The sequence below is a fragment of the Dreissena polymorpha genome, chromosome 7 (assembly GCF_020536995.1).
Source record: "Dreissena polymorpha isolate Duluth1 chromosome 7, UMN_Dpol_1.0, whole genome shotgun sequence".
Classification (NCBI taxonomy): Eukaryota; Metazoa; Mollusca; class Bivalvia; order Myida; family Dreissenidae; genus Dreissena; species Dreissena polymorpha.
In genome coordinates, this window is record NC_068361.1 from 70,404,785 (window position 1) to 70,430,485 (window position 25,701).

The window sequence follows — 25,701 nt, forward strand, 5'->3', positions numbered from 1 at the left end:
TCATGTTTTCGCCAAATCAGTGCCTTATATCGATGTATGTAGAATAAGGCCATAAAATAGCTGGGTTGGACTGTTATTTTGCTACTCATCACGCTTTTAATATAACTTGCCACATTCCACAACCATTTTTATGTAACGCCTCCCTATCTCAAAGATAATATTCGCACTTAGAGTTCAACAGTTACATTTGGCCATAAAACAGTTTGAGAATCCTGTTTCAGCCATATCTTTGCCATATCTTCATGGCTTTGGAAATAACTTGGTACTTATACCTTCCTTGTTAAAAAATCGTGAACAAAGCTTTCGATGTGGAGGCTGGGCTTGCCTACAGAGGCATTGACTGGAATGAACAGGTCAACATACTTACTTAATGTAGTTTTATTTGTTATGTTATGTGTCACACTTGGAGTAAATAATCACGCATTAAGTTTTAGTCATGATTATGACTCTCAACGTAAGGAATGTTTATTTCACCATGCTATTTTACCAGATTGCTGCCCTGGTAATACTTCGATCATGCGGTTTTACAACCGAATTCAGATCATAACAGCTGGCAGACGGATGCCTAAAGGAACTTGATACTTACTAATGCTCTATTGGGTACATAACTATGAATACCGGTTATAGCCAATGTATTCACAAAAAAGCTTTAAATAAAATATATAAAAGTAATTTATACAACACGGCGTGATATTTTATAAAAACATGTTTTAATGCGTTGAAACAGTTGACGCTACAATCTGCATTAACTTACCTGATCGTCACTGCAATATTTGAAATCTACATGTTTGTAGAACAGTATTTTTTGTCTCTACAGTTAGACACCTGCATTTTATGTATATTTTTGTATCTTAGTTTTCTGATACATAAATAATTAAATATGTTTTAGTGTCCTAAAACTTAGCGTAATAAATTACTTCATTATGTATATATGGATATGTTACCAACAATGTGTTTGTTATACACATTCTATTGAACAATAACATCATATAGTCACGTAACGTACATGCGTTTGATATCTAGAGTTTGTTCATGGAAAATATAAAGTGATTCGCATTTTACACGACACGCTTTAACCCCCGTGTGACTCGTAAAAATACACCGATGTTCAACCCATTTTACCATTTATTAAAACAGTGTTTTCTTGCTTCAATATTGTAAACAACATATATTAGAAAATAACGAATTGATCAAAATTTAATTAAACAGAAACCTTATTTTTACTAATACTCTAAAAATAATTAATATAATTAGACTATACTACGGAATGATGGGTGTGTACAATTCTATAGTCTCCGGCTGTACAAAATATAATATATCTCATCCTTCACTAAAACGTTATAGCGGGGCCATAATTTCCCATGAGAAACTTAACCCATTTATGCCGAGTCGACTTTCCCATCCTTCTAAATTGGATCAATTTATTTCCAAAATTAGGGATGTCTAGTATATTTATTTCTATCTTTAGAATATTTCGTACAGAAATTCCTTTAAGAAAACAGCGCAGACCCTGATTAGACGCCGCATCATGCGACGTCTCATCTGGGTCTACGCTGTTTGCAAAGGCCTTTTTTCTAGTTTCTAGACGTTAGGCATAAATGGGTTAAAATCAAGTAGCAAAACCCAAATAATATGATGATAACTGTTAAGTAGCATCTTAACCAAATGATAATAGACAAAACATAAACATAATAATTAACCATTTATGAATCGAACTCTACCGACAATTTACCAGCAGATTAAACACTTAAGTATAAATCAGCATAACAATTCTGGAACCATAAATATCAATTAAACCTGCTAAAGAGCATTATCATCTAATAGATGAGGTACACTGTCCATGAAACAACATGATTTCGCATCACCAAATGTTCTTAAACTATTTACAAGTAATTATTATGTTTATTTAAGGTTTTAAGATGATAAGAAAACTCAATGACCACGAGCTCTCAAACTCGTAAGAACAATACTCACATTCCATGTGACACTTAATCTGGGAGGAATCGGATAAATATCAAACACAATAGAACAAAATGTTATAACAATGGTTATTTCTGCATACCCTTGTGGGTTATGTACAATTGAATATAGTGATCAAATTAAGACAGGTTTTTGGAAAACAAACCACTGTTAAAGCTGGTATATTAATATATTGATGGGTATTGTTGTCTGATTTGTTACTGTTGGGAAGATACCTCATTAAAATTCATGCATTTTAGCTCCTTTAAGCACATAATCCGAATGGGATGCTTTTGGACAAGGTATATTTTGTCGTGCGTATTTCCGTGATACCAAAACTCGTATCTCGACCAAATTTTAAATTAGGTCGCATGGGGTTACAACTAGATCACTTAAAATAAAATCCGTTTAAACACTCAAGAGGTCGCATTTTCAAATATTACTGGAACTCGGTAATAACAGGTGTTCTTATGATATGTACGCCGAGTTGGAAATTATTCCGGCCCGTTGAAAAAAGGCTAACAGGAGGTGCGTTCTTCGTTCATTGCTATAATAAAACCCTGTTAACACTCTAGATGTCTCATGTTTAGTCAATTGTCCATGACACTTGATCAGAACAATTGGCCTTATGATATATTGGCCAAGTTTGAAACTGGGTTATGTAAAACTTATGTTTACTAAAAGAAAGCAATTACAACTTTTGAAGACACATCTCAAGTCAAATATGAAACTTGGAAAAATGATTTAAGTACCGAGTTCGAAAATATACATATAAATTAAATATGTATGTAATATCAAGTACTTTTAATATTCATAAATAATTTTCTCAGAATATTTAAGTTCCTTCGGGTCTCAGGTGAGCGCTTGATGACCCATGGTCCTTTTTTTTTAAATATTGACTAAATCTTCTACTCAGAAGCAGGTGTGCTAGTTTTTTGGCATGAAACGTGTTATTGTGAGTTTCTTCACAGTTTGTTCAAATAATGCTTAGTAGGTAAAACCTCACCACGACCTACAAATCAAATAATATATAAAGAATTTTATATTAAACAATTTAAAAAAGCATCCTCCCTGAAAACGTATTGTTATATTGCGTGTGTAAAATAGTATAGGTTTTCTCTTCTAGTTTTTTTTTGTTTAAAATATAATGCGTTTGAGATTAAAACTAAACAAGCCCAGGAATTGATTTGTATATACTTATATCGTTTATAACGTTAACAATTGTCTCAAACCGCACGGGTACAGGGTTTACGATTTGGTGTTCGACATTGTATGGTAGTCTCAGTGTTTTCAAATCATGAGCCTTTGGGCTAAAATTAACCCCACCCTAGGAGTTACTAGATTCTATGTTTACACTAAAAACTAATTTGTTATAATGTTGTCTCAGACCACATAAAGTCCGTGTCTTACAGAGTAAAGCACCTTGATAAAAAGGTTATTATACATACAACACAATTTCTACACACGGGATAAATTATACAAGCCTCAGTTTAGTTATCTAGGGTCTTAAGGTTCATTGCTTGTTGCGGTGTTGATTATTTATGATCTTTTCGTGCATGTTGGACTAGTGACAGTGTGATCAAGGTTATCAATACTTTTACCAATAAGTAGAAAATACTACAAACATCGAAACATTGTTCTGAGTAAATGTGTCTTATTTGTCTCTATATTCGAAAAAAATAAGAACACAAATACGGAGATGCGCTTGTTTAGCTGACGCTTTATGTCCCCGGAGATGTATATGTTTATCAACTGTTAAAGTTACACGTGACACAATTTTAAAAATGTAATTTGTGTATGTTAAGTTTAAAGGAACACTTGTTTAGTTATGTGCGACATAAAAGTCGTATAGTTTGAAGGCAGAAGTAAAAGGGCAAACTGTGTCTTAATATGTTAAGCCTAAGACATAAAAGCTTTCATATACCAATAGTTTTTGTGATTCGAATGTGTATACTGGTAAGAAGAATTAATATACTTGCGCTGGCTTTTCCATGATATGAGCATATGTTGTTTGTTTATTTCAGCGACTGCAGTAAATTGACTCCGATTTTAGAGCTGATAAACACGCAGTCGACCAACCTCCATGGACTGTCAGTGTTGTTGGAACATCTTCTGGAGGAAATCAAAAGCATTCAGAGCAATCAGGGGGCCAGTGTTCAGTCATTGAAGGGATCATACAATGAACATGGGGCATTCATGACAGAACAAATGCGTGTCGATATAATAACTACAATCGATGAAAATCAGCAAAATATACACGAAGAAATGTTTACGCGTGTACTTTCTATCTTGAATGAATTTGATAATAGTATTGTGAAAACAATTAGTGAAATTAAAAATGAAGTTATAAGCATTCAAGGTTCACTGACAAGTTCTATTCATAAATGCATAGGTCTTCAGAATGATTTATTACACTTCAATGAAATCATTCAGAAAATTGGGGATAATAAGGAGCTCTGCTTTATAGCCAGCATAAAAAGTAAACACATAATACAGCAGGCATTGATTGTGCTTGGAACGTCCGACAAGGTTCTCACTGTCAAACGGAGATCCGACCACAAGGTGAATATACCAAGTGATTCACGCACATGCTGGATCACGGCCATCTGTGTTCTCGCAGATGGAGATGTCCTGCTTGCAGACTTCAGGAATGATAAAGTTAAGGTGATGAATAAGAATTACAAGGTGGTTGGTCACTGTGATGTATATGGTACACCATTCGACATGTGTCAGATAACAACCAGTGAGGTTGCAGTGACTGTAGGTGATGGTAAAATAAATAAGGTTCAGTTCTTCACAGTCAAAGAGAGTCAGCTAGTAAAATGCAGGAAACTTCAGTTACATCATGCATGTACAGGTATTTGCCACCACCAAGGAGACCTGTTTCTTTGCTCTGGTACTGCATTGTACAAGTACTCATTGTGTGGGAAACTGATATGCAAACTGTATGAGGATGGATCAGCTGGATTGACTCAATGCCTGACCGGTAAGAATCATGATTGATTCATGCTGATATCGTTAAGAATATGCTTCACAAATGTGTAACTTTTGTATAATAAACATATATCATAGCTTTTAAAAAGGCTGCAAGAGTTTCAATTGTATTGATTTACAAATATGAGTATTCAAGTATTTTGACTGTCACCACATGACATGTCTTTAAATCAAAAGAGTCATTTTCTGATCTTATCTTCATTTTTGTGTGGTTGTAAACTTGATGTATAAAATATGTACAAATTACAAATATTTATAACAGCATATAAAATGGCTACTTTTGTTGTAGTTGGATTAGAAAATATGTTCAAACGTATATATATATATATATATATATATATATATATATATATATATATATATATATATATATATATATATATATAAACTTAAAAAACAAAACTACAATCTTACCAATTCACGAGTATGAAGTATGCTGTTTAAGTCAAATTCACTCATATGTTGGTACATTATTATTACATTTGTATACATGCCGGGGATATAGTTTTGCTGAAAATTGTTGAGTTAATATGTCCGTGTTGATTGAACTATGTAAATGTTTTCATCTTTTTAATTGTACAATACTTCATTTCTAACTCCCAGTCGCATTTCAACAGGTCAAATCTTTACACAATGAAATCATATAGAACCTTCATGTCACAGTAAACTTTTTATTATTATTATTTGATTTTATGCAGATAGTATACATACGTAGTTGTGTAATAACTTTTATTTAATTGCCTATTTATAACAACATGTATTTAATAAAATATTACCGTAATCTGTTTAGTCTGATTATTTAATATTTACATATTGATTTTTTTTCTGTTTCGCAGTATTCAAGTGTGCTGCGAGTCCCACAGGGGACAAGCTGTATATAACCAGCGTCTACCATGATAGGTTCCTCACCCTTGCAAGAGATGGAACAATCCTGGCAATCTTAACAGATCCAGATTTACTAGTTCCACAGGGTGTACATGTTACACCTGTAGGTCAGGTGCTGGTTTGTGGACGCTGGTCTCACGATATAATACAAGTGGACAGTGAGAACAGGCGGAAGCTTGGCACTGTTGCTACACGTGAAAGAGATGGAGTGTGGTATCCAGAGTCAGTCTGCTTCAGCAGCACCACATCTTCTATCATTGTGGGAACAGGAGACAGCAACTACATCCTGGTATTCAGTGTGGAATAATGTTTACACGTATATACTAATTATATGAATATGTTACTAAATAATGTGGATAAGAACGGGAATAGTGTGCTATTAATTATAGTACCTAGTCCGTATGCTTTTTTATGATGCTTGTATCAACTGGAAGTTTAATTTCCGAATCCGTTTGTTATTCATAAAGGATTTGAAATAAATTAACACACACGAGTATCATATCAAGACGACATATCATAGTTTAAAATTAATCGGCAAATACTATTATCACCGATACGACATGTATCATTTCCAGATACCGAGATGACTTGTAAAATAAAACAGTTAACATTTATCATATCAAATAGACATGCATCATACCAAGAAGACATTTATCATGCCAATACGTAATTGATTAAGATTAAGATTAATATGTTAGATTAAGATAAGGTGCTGCTTAGATTGTTCATATAATTTATATGAAAATATTAAAATAAGATTTTTTTTATTTAGCCTATACTTTATTTTATGTGCTTTCAAAATAAAGTGTACATACGTGATTATATGTTCAGACGACATGTCACGTGCATACAATTAGCTGGTTTAAAGTCAAGTGCACAATGGATACTTTAAGTTTTAGCAAATTCCTTGTTGGTTTATGGTAAAGTGTTATTATACCTTGGGTTATTATTTGATTGTGAATGTTCTGAACATTAAAATGTGATTTCAAAATAAATTTTGTATCGACTATGTCAATTATTTGAAGGTCAAGGTCACAATGTGGTCATTGACAACAGTAAGTAAAATACTTTGTATCTGCCGCCTTTATAATTGCAATTGTAAGTAGATGAAAAAACTTTGTTGACGATATAAAAATTTGATTCTTGAATTAACTTTACTTAAAATACTATTTACAATAGATGTACCTGCCAACTGTACTTGTAGATTTTATTTCCTGGCCATTACATGAAATAGTAAAATTTTGGATTTTGCTTAACTTTTTCTTGGATCCAAAAAGAATACATTCTGTTTTCACAAGATGCAAAGACAGTTTGTTGTCAATTAGCCATTTACTGCAATTTTCTAGCTCTTTGCCTAGAACCTGGCTAATATAAAATGGATCTTTGTGGGACAACAAAATGGCACTATTGTGTGCATAAAGAATAAGTTTGCAAAACGAACTAATGCTTGTGCTCATATCATTTATATATGCCAGGAACAATAAAGGCCCAAGAATACTGCCCTGTGGGACACCGAACACAACCGACCGGAAGTCCGACCTTGCATCATTTACGTGAACAGACTGAGACCTATCAGACAAATATGAGCGTAACCATTCAACCGACTCCACGCCCATCTCCAGGAGCTTTCGACAAATGATGTCATGGTCCACGGTGTCGAAAGCCTTCTGAAGGTCAAGCATAATCATACCCGTGAACAAACCCCTAGAGGTCTGTGCACGAATGTGATCTGTAAGATGGATAAGGCAGGAGTCGGTAGAGTACCTCCCCCTAAACCCACTCTGATATTCGTACAAAATGTTGTTTTTGACGAAAAAAGACTCCAGCAGGTTGTATACGGCGCGCTCAAGGATTTTTGAAACTATTGACAATATACTAACTGGCCTATAAATGTTGCACTTATTAAAAATGGCTTTATTTGAATCTGTAGTCATTGTGTTAGCAACATTGAACCTTAATATGCATTCATCTATTATTTTATGGGCACAGACATTGTTTCCATGTGAGCACCGTACATAAAATGATGATATTTGTCGTATTTGGTAATGTGCGACAAACATTTTCAAGTCTTACTCTTTATATATGGCATATATAATAATAAGAATGGCTTTGGATGAACCTGTACTCATTGGGTTAGGAACATTTAAGCTTAATATGCATTCATCTGTAATTGTTTTTGCAAAGAGATTTTTTTCATGTGAGTACCCTACATAAAAATGCAGATTTTTCTCATATTTGGCAATAGCAGACACACATTTTTAAGTCTATTTCTTTAAATTTTGCATATATCTTATTAAAAATGGCTTTTTTGGAACCTGTAGTCATTGTGTTAGCAACATTTAACCTCAATATGCATTCGTCTATTATTTTATGGGCACAGACATTGTTTCCATGTGAGAACCGTACATAAAAATGATTATATTTGTTGTATTTAGTACTGTGCGACAAACATTTTCAAGTCTATTTCTTTACATATGGCATATATAATAATAAAAATGGCTTCAAATGAACCTGTACTCATTTTGTTAGCAACATTTAAGCTTAATATGCATTCATCTATTATTGTTTTTGCACAGAGATTTTTTTTATGCGAGTACCCTACATAAAAATGCAGATATTTGTCTTATTTTGTACTATGCAACATACATTTTCAAGTCTATTTCTTTATATATGGCATATATAATATTAAAAATGGCTTTGTATGAACCTGTAGTCATAGAATAAGCAACATTGAAGAATAATATGCATTACATTATAATATGTAATACTTTAAAGTAACCCTAACATCAACGTAATGTCAAGTGTTGTCACGGGATAGCATGTGCAGTCCATATTTGCTGGCTACACAGGCTAATTGCTCTAATATTAAACTAAACCTAACATGCGTACAATGTAGCTAACTCTGAAACCCAGAATCAGATAATGAAATCAAATGTTAGATTTATTTACAATTAATCTGGGTAGCCAGGGTACCCTGGGTAGATAGGTAGATAGGTAGATAGACACTAATATTAATATTAAATGAAAACAAAATGAAACCCTGAAACCCTGAATGGGCCAATGAAATCAAATGATATACATGTATTCATTTACAATTAACCAGCCAGGATATCCCGCACTGGCTAATTACACAGACTAATTTCTTTATAAATATTTAATAATAAACAAGCACTAATATTAAAAAGAAATGAACAATACTGACACCCTGAAACCGTGAATGTGCCAATTAAATCATATGTTATATTTATTTACAATTAATCAGCCAGGATATCCAGCACTGGCTAACTACACAGGCTAATTTCTTTATAAATATATTTAATAATAAGCAAGCACTAATATTAAAAAGAAATGAACAATACTGACACCCTGAAACCACGAATGAGCAAATGAAATCATATGATATATTTATTTACATTTAACCGGCCAGTGTATCACGCAATGGCTGACTAAAAGTTCGATGTTAAATAAAATAAAATAAAATTATTGTTTAATCTTAAATTAACGGCTTGAACGGCTCAAGATATTAAAAAAAGTCTAACGGATTCTAGATCAGCGTGTTCAGTTCTATTGGAAAATATTTTTTACTTGAAGATATGTCCATGTTTAAACAATTTATAACACAAAAGTAATAAACCAGTGATCACGCAATCTCGTCTTTTCTGTAACTTGTGAACGGCTCAAGATATTTGAAAAATTCAAACGGATTCTGGACCAGCGTGTTGAGTTCCATTGGACAATATGTTTTAATTTCAAATAATGTCCATGTTTAAACAATTTGTAATAAAAAGAAATTAATTTACCATTGACAAAGCAATGTCGGCATGTCTGTAACTTTTAAACGGCTCAAGATATTTGAAAAATTCAAACGGATTCTGGATCAGCGTGTTCAGTTCAATTTGACAACATTTTTTACTTTCAAGATATGTCCATGTTTAAACAATTTATGACCACAAACTTATTAAATCAGTGACCCAGAAAATCGTTTTTTCTGTAACTTTTGAACGGCTCAAGATATTTGAAAAATTCCAACGGATTCTAGATCAGCGTGTTCAGTTCTAGTGGAAGATATTTTTACTTGAAGATATGCCTATGTTTAAACAATTTATAACACAAAAGTAATTAACCAGTGACCACGCAATCTCGTCTTTTCTGTAACTTGTGAACGGCTCGAGATATTTGAAAAATTCAAACGGATTCTGGACCAGCGTGTTGAGTTTGATACACTTTTTGATAGATACACTTTTCGCATAATTATAAAAAAAATCAAAACCAAATAGCATCGAAAACATTAAGCCCTTAAGTAATATTGTTTGTTGGTTCGCACTTTTGTGTTTGAAAAACCTGTTCGCATAGCTCAAGGAACTTTTATGCTTGAAAAATCTGTAAAATATATGATTTTTTTGATTTTTTTATTTTGTATCTATTTATATGAAAATCTATATGCTGTTGTGTGGCTGACCATGAATGCGTTTACATTTTTGAAAAAAATTAAGAAATAAAAAAGTTATAATCACTATTGGATTATCACTATTGCATTAAGCCCCCGTTTCTCAGAGCCGCGTTATTTGGAAATGGAAAGTCACGGCGGTCACCTTAAAGTACATGGAAATTAAACAATGACATAATGAAATCTTTAGGAAACAATGTCGCTGAATCTGAATAAGTTGCTCTTTTTTCAATATCTTGAGCCGTTACGGAAATATAGATTGTATTGTATAAAAATTTATAAAAACATCAACAACAATTTATATACAAACTCGCACGTAGCCATGGACACCTTAAATTGCATGAAAATAAAATAATAAGATAGTCCAATCTACGTGATTTGGGGTCGCTGAATGCGAATATGCTACTATATTTGATATATCTTGACCCCTTAAATAATTGTTGATATTTGTTACGAAATCTGCAATGCGAATTGATAATATAATTCATGAAAGCATTACGCATTTAATATACTAATGCTGGAATTCTCAAATGATAACTCTATACACATGATTGAAATTTCTTTTCTTCGTGCAAGCGAGTTATGGAAAAACTTAGCGATCTTTATAATATTATGGTAATCTTTTAATATATAATTACAACGACAATGTTACTTGATATATACAACTAACCTTCTTTCCCGTGTCCTTATCCATTATAATGATCCAACACAACAATACACCCAATACACTTAAAAATATTCGGACGTACTTCTTCGTGTTCGTCCTTCTTTGTTCTGATGAAAAGCGGGTCTGACGTTAACGTAGCACGGGGCGTCCGCACGGAAATCTCGTGGCAAAAGCCCGCCTAAATGTTTCCTTTGTGTTAAGCTAACCGTTGAAGGGAGACAAATGCTACAAGTTTACAATAACACAATGAACTCCCTTGCTAACTTTACATCGTTTCATTCCCATGTGACAGTGCACACAGGCTGAATACATAGGCTTTTTTTTATTTTTTTTTAAATAAAATGTGAGTGTTATTCATAATTAAGCGTGAAAAATCGTCCAGGACTAGCCAGTGCAGTTTGCACAGGCGAGTCTATTTTTAACCTTTGTTTTTGTATGTCGTCATCAAGTTGTGCACGAATCAGTTTAAATTTTTGGGATATCTTTATCCGTTCAAAAGTTATTAATCTGCAAAGTCACGTTTTCCATTATATATTATATGAGGAAACATATTTTTTGTTTTCGCCAAATGAAACAATTTAATATGTTAATCTATGTGAAATCACTCCGCTGAACAAGAATCCGCTCGAAATTCTGAGATATCTTGAGCCGTTCAAAAGTTATATATACAAAGCTAAAAAAAAGCTAGCACCATTTACGGGGATGGCACACTTTGACACACCCTATTTCGACCCCGGGGCACAGCTATACCCCCAATGCGCACATCAATATGTCCGTGGGACTTTAAACTACCGAAAAAATATAGGTTTGATGCACGTATGACTATCCAAACAGAATTTATGAATCAATGAACTTTGTTTACTATTATTACACATGATGGTTAAGCATAATTACGCGTAAAAGTGTCTTCTCGGATAAGCCTTTGCAGTGCGCACAGGCTAACTGCTCAGGCTATATATATATATATCTATATGCTGTCATGTGGCTGACCACAAATGCGTTGAAATTTTTGAAAACAGTTAAGAAATAAACAAGTTATAATCACTATTACATTAAAGGGTCTTTCTGCACAGAATCTCGTGCAAAACAAGGTAGATATATGTTACAAGTTTACAATGACACAATTAACTCCCTTGCTACCTTTACATCGTTTCATTCTTAATTATCCCATGTGACAGTGCGCACAGGCTTAATGCACAGGCTTTTTTATATATTATTTTTATAATTATGCGTAAAGTGTCGTCCCTGATTGGCCTTTGCAGTGCGCACAGGCTGCACAGGCTGATTTTTTAATTATTATTATTACACATGATGGTAAGGCATATTTATGCATAAAGTGTCTTCTCGGATTAGCCTTTGCAGTGCGCACAGGCTAACTGCACAGGCTTGCGTAAAGTGTCTTCTCGGATTAGCCATTGCAGTGCGCACAGGCTGCACAGGCTGATGTTTTTTTTAATTATTATTACACATGATGGTTCGGCATGATTATGCGAAAAGTGTCTTCTGGGATTAGCCTTTGCAGTGCGCACAGGCTAACTGCACAGGCTTGCGTAAAGTGTCTTCTCGGATAAGCCTTTGCAGTGCGCACAGGCTGATTAAAATTTTTTATCATTACACATGATGGATAGGCATAATAATGCGTAAAGTGTCTACTCGGATTAGCCTTTGCAGTGCGCACAGGCTAACTGCATGGCTAATATATATATATATTTGAAAATCTATATGCTGTCATATGGCTGACCACAAATGCGTTGAAATTAAAAAAAAGTTAAGAAATAAAAAAGTTATTCTCACTCTTACATTTAACGGGTCCTTGTGCACGGAATCTCGTGCACAACGTGTTCTTTGTTTTCTTTCATAACTTTTGAACGGCAGCTTTGTTTTCAAAACGGATTTCAGATTCGTGATCAGCGAGAAAAATTTATCAAATTGTCGCTATTTAATTGTTACATTTTGAGAAAAAGTGGTTCACTCAATCACTCACTCAGTAACTCAATCCCTCACTCAGTCACTAAATCACTCACTCACTAACTTAAATAGTTCGCACTTTTGGGTTTGAAAAGTCTTTTCGCTTAGCTCAAGGCACTTTTGTGTTTGTAAAATCGTTTCGCTTAGCTCAAGGCGATATTGATAACAACAAGTGATTGTCTTTCTTATATTGCATTACCTTGTGCAATACTTTTTATTTTAAGGAAGACAAAATCCTGGGTAGTAAATATAACCAGTACTAATAAAAAATGCATAAAAAATGAACAAGAAAAGTATACCTATACATATAAATGTGAAAGAAAATTAACAAAACAGCATAAAACAACAACATAATACAAAAATATAACATCATCACACATAAACAAGGACTGATGCTCGCAGACGACATCACCAGTCAGCCAACACGGGTGACTCACTGATCAACAAGTCCGTCATAGATACGCGACTTGACTGAGTTATGTATCTTTTCACGGACTTGTTGATCCGTGAGTCGAGCCAAGCGAGCTGTACGCTTAGTGCATACAGCTGCAATGGCGACCGTGACACCCGTGTTCGCTGAGCGGTCGATGTCGTCCGTGAACACTCGCATAATCTCCCGCGTCTCAAGCGCCGTCACGAACTGCCGTGGCCTATCTGTCTAGGCCCTGGCGCGCGCCGAGGTGAATGTCTCCATGTCGTCCTCGCTGGACGATAAATGCAGGCTCCACTCCTCTTTGAAGACCTCGTCCTCCAAGTGGTCACTGTCCACCGTCGTCATCAGATCTGGTGACGACGGTGGCACAGGCACAGGCTTCATGGTGTCCTGGCGCTGGGGGGCAGGTGCGGCCTCCAACGGTAGCTCCGGGGCTGGTGGGGCAACGGGGGCAGATTCCGGGACCACATAGGCCTGTCTAGATGTCGCCGTGGTTGACGCGGTAGTCCTAACTCTCTTGCCGGCCTTCTTTCGCCACCTGAACATACGCTCAGCGTCTAAACTGAAAAGAACAAATGTAATACGCCATTTTTTAAGTGTAAACTTTACCCCTAATAAACATCAATAGCTAAACATTGGCGAACCTGAAGTTATTTGTAACACAAATGTCAGCAAATATCACAGCCACTTACATCTGGTTCACCTGCTCGGCTGTGGAGTCGGGGGCAGGTGGTATCAGCGCCGGGGTGGGGGCAGGTGGGGGGCCCAGCCACAGATTGAATGCTGTCCCGAAGGAAGCCTTTGTTGGCCCCATCGAATTTAGGTAGCGAAACCTCTCATTGGTCTGGGGGGGACTTCTTGGTGGTTGCTCTGAAAAGGACAAATGTAAAACGCAATTTTATAATTTTAAACTTTAGCACTAATAAACATCAATAGCTAAAAATTGGCGAACGTGAAGTTATATTACAACACAAATGTCAGCTAATATAACAGCAACTTACCACTGCTGGGCCTGCTCCTCAAAAGCCTCCTGGGCCAAGGCCGGAGTGGCTGTCCCTATCTGACCCCAAGGCAGCCGCCGCCGTATGCTTTGGTAAACCTCATCAGACGGCCTTAAGGAAGGTATCAAGTGGGAGAATAGGGGTGTCGGCGGCGTCGGCGAGGCTGGGGTCTCTGGGGACGCTAGCGGCAAAAGCGGCGGCAAAGACGCCGGATCAACAATGGGGGTCGCTGGGGTTGCTAGCGGCGCAACCGGTGGCAAAGGCGCCAGCTCAACGGACAACGGGGAGCTGGCGTTGGAGCCGGATGTCATTCCGGAACTGTACCGCAAGGCCGCCTTGGTGGCGGTGGCAGCGTGCTTCCATGCCTTCATCTGAAAAACCTTTAGTCGTAAAAACTTTGCACAAATACTAAATGTAATGATTGTATTTTTTTTAAATAACTGTTTGATTTATGTTCTTTAATTATATAATTTTAATGATCTGTTTTCTTGAAATTAAACTTGCCTTTGAGGGTAGTGGGTAGTTTAACTTTTGCGAGTTATACAAAACAATGGTGCCAATTATCATAACGGACCCTCTGTTTTCAACCACAAAGGTATTGATTTATTGCTAACTTATCATTCACTTACCTTCACCAGTTCTCTCTTGTGCCTCAAAAACTCCTCCGACCCAGGTGTCAGGCCATGTGTGGCAGTGAAATGTCCCCTGTTGTTGGCGACTGCACGCTGACAGATTCCGCAGCGGTAGTACGGGCGGCCACTCTTCCCCCTACCAGTGGCGGCCCGTTGCTCTGAGAGCACTCGCCTGGTTGCCTCTCCAGACATTCTGTGTACTTGCTTTATGTGGTCGCCCACTCTACTATACACGCGCATCATTCCCCGTACTGCACAAACGGGGCAGGGCCTTGCCAGATGTCTGCGCTGTTTCTGAAATACAATTTGGCAACATTGTATACGCTCAATGTAATGCTTTAACTTAACAAAAACCAATACTCTTATAATTAAATTAATTAATAGACATAGACATATACATGTTTATTACACTGTTTTTGAAAAAAGTTAAGAAATAAAAAAGTTATAATCACTATTGCATTATCACGATTGCATTAAGGCCCCGTTTTTCAGAGCCGCGTTATTTTAAAATGAAAAGTCACGGCGGTCAACTTAAAGTACATGGAAATTAAACACCCGGATGTACTTTGTCCAGGGTTTTCCATGGAAATCCTTGAAAAATATGAGGCTGGAGTATTCGGACTAAGTTTCCAGCCTTTTCCAGCGCCAATATTTTAAAAAAAGGGTGGAAAATTGTCCATGGTATGTGGAAATAGCCTGGAATAGTTTCCATGGTTTTCCAGGCTTCCTGAAATGATAACCATGGAACAATTTCCAGGGTTTTCCAGCCAGCATGGAATAAATACCGTCCGAATACTCCATGTACATTTGTAATCTGGAAAACCATGGAAAACCATGGATTTATTTCCAGGGTTTTCCAGATTACATGGAGTATTCGGACGGTATCTACTTTTACTACTAATACTTCAACTACTACTGCTACTTCTACTGCTACTACTGATGCTGCTGATGCTGCTACTGCTGCTGCTGCTACTTCTACTACTACTACTTCTACTACTACTACTTCTACTACTACTACTGCTGCTGCTGCTAATGCTACTTCCTTAACTACTACTACTACTGCTGCTACTAGTATTGTTATTATTATTTATACTACTATTGCTACCATTACTGCTACTATTCCTGTAAATGCTAAAACAACAACACAATAATAACTGCTACTACTGCTACTGTCACTTAAATTTGCACCAATAGTATAATTATCAATAGTTTAACTGCTTGTACAACTTATACAACAACCACTTTTACTTCTACTCCTACAACATATTCTACTGCCAGCACCAGCATTACTACTTCTACTACTACTACTACTACTACTATAACTACTACTATTTCTGCCCAAACTATGCACATTGTTTTATGTTTTATTCATATGTTGTGTAAATTGTTGAACTCTGATTTACTTTGAATAAAATGTGCTGCATTTTTATAAATTATTTTCTCCTCTTATAAAGTCTAAGTTTTTTCCAGGGTCAGCTGAAAATGTTAGAGTCTTTTCCATGCTTAAAAAATTCTATGTTCCACTTTCCATGCTATCTGGAAATATTTTCCATGGTTATCCAGCCTAAATCCAGCGCTTTCCATTCCTTTTCCATGCTTTTCCATCCAAGGCTGGAAAATGCTTGGAAAAAAAGTCCACGTTTCATGGACATTTCTAGAACAAAACCCTGGAAAACCCTGGAAACTGTTTCAAATTCCAGGGATTTCCATGGAATTCCATGTTATACCATGGATTTTCAGCCTAAGTTCCATGATTACCCTGGACAATGTACACCCGGGCACGGAAGTATACATACCCTGAGTTCAACGAAGTCCCTGGCACGGGACCCGTTTGGTATGGCCATTATCATGATAAGCAAGCCTCTCACTTGCGGGAAAAACATTAGGGGCTTGCGTGCGAATCCCTCCATGGCATCTAAAAAGTACAGAGAAGACCTCAGTTGCCCATCGAGGTCAATTTCGGTCGTAATGTCTGCCGTCTCTTGGACCCTTCTCACCACCGCCCGTCTAATAGCTGCTCTCTTTGTCGAAGTGTTGCAGCCCTTCAGCTTGCGAACGGCCTGTAAAAGTACATATCAAATAGTTTGTGTTATAAAGCAATGCACATAAGCTACGCCCAAAACTTCATAGTTATGGTCCATGCTGTACTGTATACATATGAGTTTACCTCCTCCACGATGCTGGAAACCATGAGCCGCTCGTCCTTGGCCCACAAGATGAATTTAGTGGTTGAGCCCAGGTTGCTCCAAACGGTGCCAGGCGCGTGCATCTTCTGAAAAAAGCTGGCGGCTATTTCCAGGTGGTCCTTCCATTGAACAGCGTTATCCAGGGAGCCACCCTCCTGGAATCCTGCCAGGGCGAGGAAGCGGTTCAGCCTCATCGATTCCTCGGAGACCTTGGCTTCTTCCATATCGCCACCGCACCTGGACGCTATGTGGCTACACCAGGCCTCAACCACAGAGACTGAACGAGATATATAATGGAACAACACTTGAACAATACTTGGCGTTGGTAAGTCACTGGACGGTCACTGGTCGTTATACTTACAGCTGCGTCGGCCCTTCATCACACGGGCGCTGGGGAGGAGGTCTATACAATATTCCCTCGTGAGGAATCCCTGGGCCTCCTCCTGCTTCTCCTCATCGCTGAACTAGTCCCAAGAGGAGTCATGGTCCCGTGTTGTGGAAGTTGCTGTTGCGGCGGTGGTTGATGACACGTCCCCCTGAGCCCCTGAGTCAAGCCCTTCTTTGTCACCTGAAGTGTGTACAGTGAGATATGCTAAAAAGCAACACATAGAACTAGACTCCTTGTCATATAGTTTGTATAACATACTTGATATAGGCCAGTTGAGACACGTACCTACCTTTACAAAGGCCGCATAATTGGCAAAGAATTCCTCGCTGCCGTTCTTTAGCCCATGCACGGCGGATAAAAGATGCTGGCTCTATTTAATGACCGCTACTCCACAACCACATCTCCAATAACAGCGGTTGGATGTTGCGCTCTTTCCATGGAATTTTGCAGCCTGGGCCACAGAGGTGGTCTGTGGCACCTCTGCGGCCGAAAGCCTGTGCTGGGTTCTGAGGTGGTCGTTGAGACGCACATGGTATACTTTAATCCCCTTGTTGCCGAGGCAGAGTGGGCAAAGCCTTGGCTTTAATTTGTTTTGGGTCTTGATGATGTCCGCCGACATTTGCAAAGATTTTGATCACTGTAAACCTTAAAGAACACAGGAAAATCTCAACACTCTACATAAAAATGCTGATTTTTTTGTTATTTGTTACAAACCGACACACAATTCCAAGACTATTTCATTAAATATGGCATATATAATAATAAAACTGGCTTAGGATGAACCTGTAGTCAATATGCTAGCAAAATTGAAGCCTTAAATGCATAAATCTATTTTTATTTTGGCACAAACAATTTTTCCGTGTGAACACACTACATAAAAATGCTGATTTTTATCATATTTGGCGCTAGCCGACACACATTTTCAAGTCTATTTCTATAAATTTGGCATATATAATAATAAAACTGGCTTAGGATGAACCTGTTGTCATAGCTTAAGCAACATTTAAGCCCAATATGCAATAGACAAAAGTCGCTGAATACAATATCATTATATAGCGAAAAAGCTCCGTGGGATTTCAAAATGGTCGCATAAGACAAAGGTCGCTTAATACAAGTGGTCGCATCCACAAGATTGACTGTATATAATAATAAAACTGGCTTAGGATGAACCCGTAGTCATTGTGTTAGCAACATTAAAGCCTAATATGCCTTCATCTATTATTATTTTGGCACAAACAAGTTTTTCGTATGAACACACTACATAAAAATGCTGATTTTTTGTCATATTTGGCGCTAGCCGACACACATTTTCAAGTCTATTTCTATATATATGGCATATGTAATAATAAAACTGGCTTTGGATGAACCTGTGGTCATAGCATAAGCAACAGTTAAGCCTAATATGCATTCATCTCTTATTATTTGGGCACAAAGAATTTTTCCATGTGAGCACCCTACATAAAAATGCTGATTTTTTTGTTATTATTTACAAACCAACACAATTCCAAGACTATTTCATCAAATTTGGCATATATAAAAATAAAACTGGCTTAGGGTGAACCTGTAGTCATTGTGTTAGCAACATTAAAGCCTAATATGCATTCAACTATTATTATTTTGGCACAAACAATTTTTCCGTGTGAACACACTACATAAAAATGCTGATTTTTATCATATTTGGCGCTAGCCGACACACATTTTCAAGTCTATTTCTATAAATATGGCATATGTAATAATAAAACTGGCTTTGGATGAACCTGTGGTCAAAGCTTAAGCAACATTTAAGCCTTATATGCCTTCATCTATTATTATTTTGGTACAAACAATTTTTTCGTGTGAACACCCTACATAAAAATGCTGATTTTGGTCATGGGTGCGTGGGTGCCGGTGACATGGCGGCCTGCATGGCCTGCATGGCGGGTGTCTCCTCCATGATGGCCGGCTTCTCTATCACGTCGTCCTCTGGCTCACTCCACTGTTGAAAAAGAATAAAACACGTGTATATTCGATATCATTTTTTATTTTTTATTTGTATCTATATATGAATATTTACCTTTATATATATTTGTTATAAAAATCTATATGCCGTCATGTGTCTGAGCAACACTTCTTTGTCAATATTGAAACTAATTAAGAAGTATAATACAAGTAATTAAAACAGGCAATTCACTTACAATGCACACTCCCTGTGTATTCCTTCGAATGCCCCTCTCGTCGGCCCACTCTACACACTGACTGGCCGTCATCGATGCCTCCGACGGGTTAGATGCAGCCATCGTCCACAACTGTAATAAAAAATTAAACACTTGTATAATCGATATCATATAAGAAATGTTATATTTGTTTTATTAGTGTGTGTGTATATATATATATATATATATATATACATACATACATCCATGCATAAAAATTTCCGTTTTAATTCAAGTACAAAGTTAATAAATGTTATACAAGTAATACAATCAGGAGCTTAACTTACTCATTGTAAGGGGGCTGCATATTCTGGATGTCCCGGGTTGGGGCTCAAGTAACGACGCCCTGTGGACCGGCTGCTACGGTTCCGTGGCTGGTTCCTGAACTGACGCTGGCAGGATGAGGACGTCATCACAGTATGATACAACTTGTTTCATTGGAGCTCACAAAAGTTGCTCATCGCTGCCACATACTCATGTCTTGACTCCAGCCAGGCCTGCGTTGCAGATCTGAAAAGGAACACATGCGTATGAGAGTGCTGAACGTCACATAAGGTGTCATTGCGACTGAGGATGGTCTGTAAAACAACACATGTCAAACGCCTATTTATAATTGTAAAATGTGGCACATCATAAGCTTAACATTGGCGAAACTGAAGTTATATTACAACACAAATGCTATCTAATATAACAGCAACTTACATTGTCACTGTGGTAGGAGGCAGGGGCTACGGGCTAGGGCTTGGCTGCTGGGGCTCCGGGCTAGGGCTTGGCTGCCGGGGCTCCGGGCAAGGGCTTGGCTGCCGGGGCTCCAGGCTAGGGCTTGGCTGCCGGGACTCCGGGCTAGAGCTTGCCTGCCGGGGCTGGATGGAGCTATCTGCCCTCCTCATCTTGGCCGGCTGGCCCTTCGCAGGCTGCTTTCCTCTAGGTGACATTTCCTGAAACACAATTATGCTCATTGTTATGCTGTTATTTAATAACAAAATATAATATAACAAGTGTTATAGGATTAGGTGGACGGACAGATCGATCGATGGACCGACATATGCCAAACAATATACACCCTTTTTACAGTTACGTTTACCAAGTTCAAAACCGCTTAGATGCACTTTACATACTCTTGCAAGTATAATATGTAATACTCTAAATTAACCCAAACATCAACGTTATGTAAAGCGTTGTCACGGGATAGCCTGTGCAGTCCGCATTGGCTGACTACACACGCTAATTACTCTAATACTAAACTGAACCTACTAAACAATGTAGCTAACCATAAAACCCTGAATGAGCCAATGAAATAAAAGGTTATATTCATTTACAATTAACCAGCCAGTGTATCCTGCAATGGCTGACTTCACAGGCTAATTTCATTAAATATTATTTAATATTAAACAAACACTAATATAAAAAAGCAGCAACAACAAAACTGAAACATTTTTTTTTTTTGGCACAGAGATTGTTTCCATGTGAGCAACGTACATACAAATGCTGATATTTGTCTTATTTGGTAGTATGCGACACACATGTTCAAGTCTATTTCTTTATATATGGCATATATAATAATAAAAATGGCTTTGGATGAACCTGTACTCATTGTGTTAGCAACATTTAAGCTTAATATGCATTCATCTGTTATTGTTTAGGCACAAAGATTTTTTTCATGTGAGTACCCTACATAAAAATGCAGATTTTTCTCATATTTGGTAATAACAGACACACATTTTTAAGTCTATTTCTTTAAATATTGCATATATCTTATTAAAAATGGCTTTGTTTGACCCTGTAGTCATTGTGTTAGCATTATCTAACATTAATATGTATTCATCTATTATTTAATGGGCACAGAGTTTGTTTCCATGTGAGCACCGTACATAAAAATGCTTATATTTGTCTTATTTGGTAGTATGCGACACACATTTTCAAGTCTATTTCTTTATATATGGCATATATAATAATAAAAATGGCTTTGGATGAACCTGTACTCATTGTGTTAGCAACATTTACGCTTAATATGCATTCATCTTTTATTGTTTTGGCACAGAGATTTTTTATATGTGTGTACCCTACATAAAAGTGCAGATTTTCGCATATTTGGTTATAGCAGACGCACATTTTTAAATCTATATTTTTAAATTGTGCATATATCTTACTAACAATGGCTTTGTTTGAACCTGTAGTCATTGTGTAAGTAACATCTAACCTTAATATGCATTCATCTATTATTTTATTGGCACAGAGATTGTTTCCGTGTAAGAACCGTACATAAAAATGCTAATATTTGTCTTATTTGGTAGTATTCGACAAACATTTTCAAGTCTATTTCTTTATATATGGCATATATGGCATATATAATAATACAAATGGCTTTGGATGAACCTGCACTCATTTTTTTAGCAACATTTAAGCTTAATATAGATTCATCTATTATTGTTTTGGCACAGAGATTTTATTCATGTGAGTACCCTACATAAAAATGCAGTTTAATCTCATATTTGGTAATAGCAGACACACATTTTTAAGTTTATTTCTTTAAAATTTGCATATATCTTATTAAAAATGGCTTTGTTTGAACATGTAGTCATTGTGTTAGCAACATTTAACCTTAGTATGCATTCATCTATAATTTTATGGGCACAGACATTGTTTCCATGTGAGCACCCTACATAAAAATGCTAGTATTTGTCATATTTGGTACTATGTGACAAACATTTTCAAGTCTATTTCTTTATATATGGCATATATAATAATAAAAATTGCTTTGTATGAACCTGTAATCATAGAATAAGCAACATTGAAGCATAATATGCATTACATTATTTACAATTAAGCTGGTTAGCCAGGGTACCCTGGGCAGAATGGTAGATAGATAGATAGACATTAATATTAATATTAAATGAAAACAAATTGAAACCCTGAATGAGCCAATGAAATCAAATGTTATATTTATTTACAATTAATCTGGGTAGCCAGGGTAACCTGAGTAGATAGGTAGATAGGTAGATAGACACTAATATTAATATTAAATGAAAACAAAATGAATCCCTGAAACCCTGAATGAACCAATGAAATCAAATGTTATATTTATTTACAATTAACCAGCCAGGATATCCCGCACTGGCTAAATACACAGACTAATTTCTTTATAAATATTTAATAATAAACAAGCACTAATATTAAAAAGAAATGAACAATACTGACACCCTGAAACCCTGAATGAACCAATGAAATCAAATGTTATATTTATTTACAATTAACCAGCCAGGATATCCCGCACTGGTTAAGTACACAGGCTAATTTCTTTATAAATATATTTAATAATAAACAACTAATATTAAAAAGAAATGAACAATACTGACACCCTGAAACCTGAATGAGCCAATGATATCATATGATATATTTATTTACAATTAACCAGCCAGTATATCCTGCACTGGCTAACTACACAGGCTAATTTCTTTATAAATATATTTAATAATAAACAAGCACAAATATTAAAAAGAAATGAACAATACTGACACCCTGAAATCCTGAATGAGCCAATCTCAGAGCGTCTCTTGCAACGAATGCCAGGCCTCGTTTTACAACCTAAAATAATCTACTCCATTAAGATTTGGGACAGGTACCGCTACTAGATCGTTTTAGGAACGTCAAGGCAGCAATGTTCCATTTGTCGTCACAAAAGTGAGATAACAAAAGAGACCCACATTCGAAGTGGTGACCGACATACTTATCTTTAAATTAACACCAGGCTTTCAAATTCGTATACACAAATTTGCGTATATGGTTATATTGCTAACTATCAATAAATTGTGAACAAACCTATAGTCCACTTTAATGCAGAGATCATGTATGTTCTTATAGGATTATTGAAGAGTTAAAAACACTTGGTCACTATCTCCAATCGAAGTATGTTAACACTGTAGCTTGTTAAACCAGTAATCTAGAAATCAGCTCCGAACATGTTTTCTTTTATTATGATCGAGTTAAGTTCGGGCTTAAACTAACACCATGTTTACTCATTTGTAAAAAGGCTTGAGCAGTTTCGTAGGAGCAGGGGTCGCCGGAGCTGCGGCTCCAATCCTTTTGGGTGCGTAAAATCATCAAAATGTTCTTAAAAGAATTCGTACTGTACGTTGACTTTTAAGAAATAAAATTGCTGCTGTAATAAGATTATGGCCGCGGCTGCCATACACAGAGGGACTAAATATTCATCAACAGACCAGCACACGACGGATCACGTAGATTTGGAGCGTCGTCGGATAACTGCATTATCAGTAACCGAAACAACAGGGAAATACCACAGTTATACTTTCCTTCTATAGATTACTAATACTAATTTTATCAAAACATTAACAAATAAATGTTTGTTAAATACACATAACTTTGCAAAGGAAAATGCGTGAATATTCTATTAATTTGTTTTCTTGATCAGCAGCGATATTATTTCGGTTGAATAATATCGGTTATTTAAAATGTACATTTTGGGTTTACTCGATATAGTTAAATATACAGCTATTTTACTATTTCATTTTTTAAATCATAGTTCATTTAAACGGATATTCAACACTAAACTGAAACATTTAAATGATTTTAAGGAATATGCTGTATTATGCCTTCAATTTGTTAGTCCCTGCGTCTTAAATATATTTAAAGATGTATCGGACATTGAAATACGAAACGTAAACAATGTTAATTGAATCGAATATTTTATTACAAAATACTGAGGGAAAGCCAAGTATTATATTTAAAACAAATTTTTGTCAGGAGCGTATGTCCCTCCCTTACAAACCCCAGGCGCGGATCCAGAGCTCTCTACGAGCCTGTAGCGAACATTATTAAAACACAATTATACCTCACTAGAAAGTGAGCGACCGACGGCCAACATGACCATCTTGTTTTAAATAGCGCATGTATTCGCACAGTGAATAAGAGCTAGTCTCATACAGATTCCACAATCACCATATTCAACATATACTTGTACTTACTTGATTGGGACCAAGTGTACACGAATTATTACTAAAATGATCATGGCAGTCCTTGCAAATCTACAACTGAGGGTATTGTTTCAGATTTATAACATTGCTATTTATGATTGCAATTCGGACTTTAATGATTGGGAACAAGGACAGGCCTAAAACTAACTACGAACCTGCAGAAAGGTGACAACTGCTTTTAAAATTAACGCAAATCATAAATTGAAATGCAGACCCGTCATTGGCGGTATGCACTTCGGCATGAGAGCTCTTTAATGAATTTTATTACACTAAAATATCATTTTATAATTAGCTAACTATCATCAAATGGTTTGCAAACTGCATTGTTTTCTTCGCAAAGTCACATACTTTGATATGCAAAAATGAAAAAGTGTGTCTAAAATAACTGTGTTTGAGGAAATAATTTCCCACTTACAAAAAAGTATGAACCTTATTCTCGTTTCTCCATATCTCGTCACCTAAAATAAACCCATTTTATTTGCATTAATGTAAAACGTGCTGGCCAAGTAATCTTCGTTGAAGGTCCGCTCATGTCATATAAGGGAACCACTATTCAGTATATGTGATAATTCACGTCAGACATCTTTCATTTTCTCATACAAATATACCTTGTTTAGATTTCATTTTGTCAGATTTCAATACTTTTTACCAAGTTTATTTAATTGTATGGGTATGTATGACAAATTAAAGTTTGGACATCATAAACTTGAAATTTTGTTGAAAGGCATATTTATTAGTAGCTCGATTCATCACTAAGCACAAACGTCTTTTAACTGTTGTCTACCCTTGTGTCACATGAATGTTCGCATATTAACGTGATATTTGATGTCATGGTAATTCGAATGACAATACATAACCTTGTGTATTGAGGTCAATTGACTCTGTACCACATGTAAATAATCGGAAAATTCATTGCCCCCTTAATTCAGTAAAACATTTATTAGAGCTTACGATG

The 25,701-nt window shown here is 36.2% G+C and overlaps 1 protein-coding gene across 3 annotated transcripts; it reads right to left on the reverse strand.

The window, feature by feature from the left end:
- Positions 1 to 13,140: 13,140 nt before the first annotated feature.
- Positions 13,141 to 23,391, reverse strand: LOC127838679 (uncharacterized). 3 transcript variants are annotated; one of them, XM_052366549.1, is made up of 9 exons: positions 23,269 to 23,391; positions 17,850 to 18,205; positions 17,534 to 17,740; positions 17,154 to 17,449; positions 16,783 to 17,046; positions 14,984 to 15,280; positions 14,355 to 14,725; positions 14,046 to 14,223; positions 13,141 to 13,915 (listed from the first exon to the last, which is right to left on the reverse strand). In XM_052366549.1, coding segments are annotated over exons 3-8 (1,248 nt in total). In that variant the 5' UTR covers positions 17,553 to 17,740; positions 17,850 to 18,205; positions 23,269 to 23,391; the 3' UTR covers positions 13,141 to 13,915; positions 14,046 to 14,222. The 3 variants fall into 3 exon arrangements, with proteins under 3 accessions (XP_052222509.1, XP_052222511.1, XP_052222510.1); XM_052366551.1 differs by lacking the exon at positions 23,269 to 23,391 and having other exon boundaries at positions 17,154 to 17,258; positions 17,850 to 18,533; XM_052366550.1 differs by lacking the exon at positions 23,269 to 23,391 and having other exon boundaries at positions 13,141 to 13,910; positions 17,850 to 18,533.
- Between the last annotated feature and the right edge of the window lie 2,310 nt (positions 23,392 to 25,701).

Coding starts and splice junctions, on each gene's coding strand:
- LOC127838679 (XM_052366549.1), bottom strand. Junction 15,281..16,782: donor GGGACTTCGTTGAACTCAGG/GTATGTATACTT, acceptor ATTGTATTTCAG/AAACAGCGCAGACATCTGGC. Junction 14,726..14,983: donor ACAAGAGAGAACTGGTGAAG/GTAAGTGAATGA, acceptor AAGGTTTTTCAG/ATGAAGGCATGGAAGCACGC.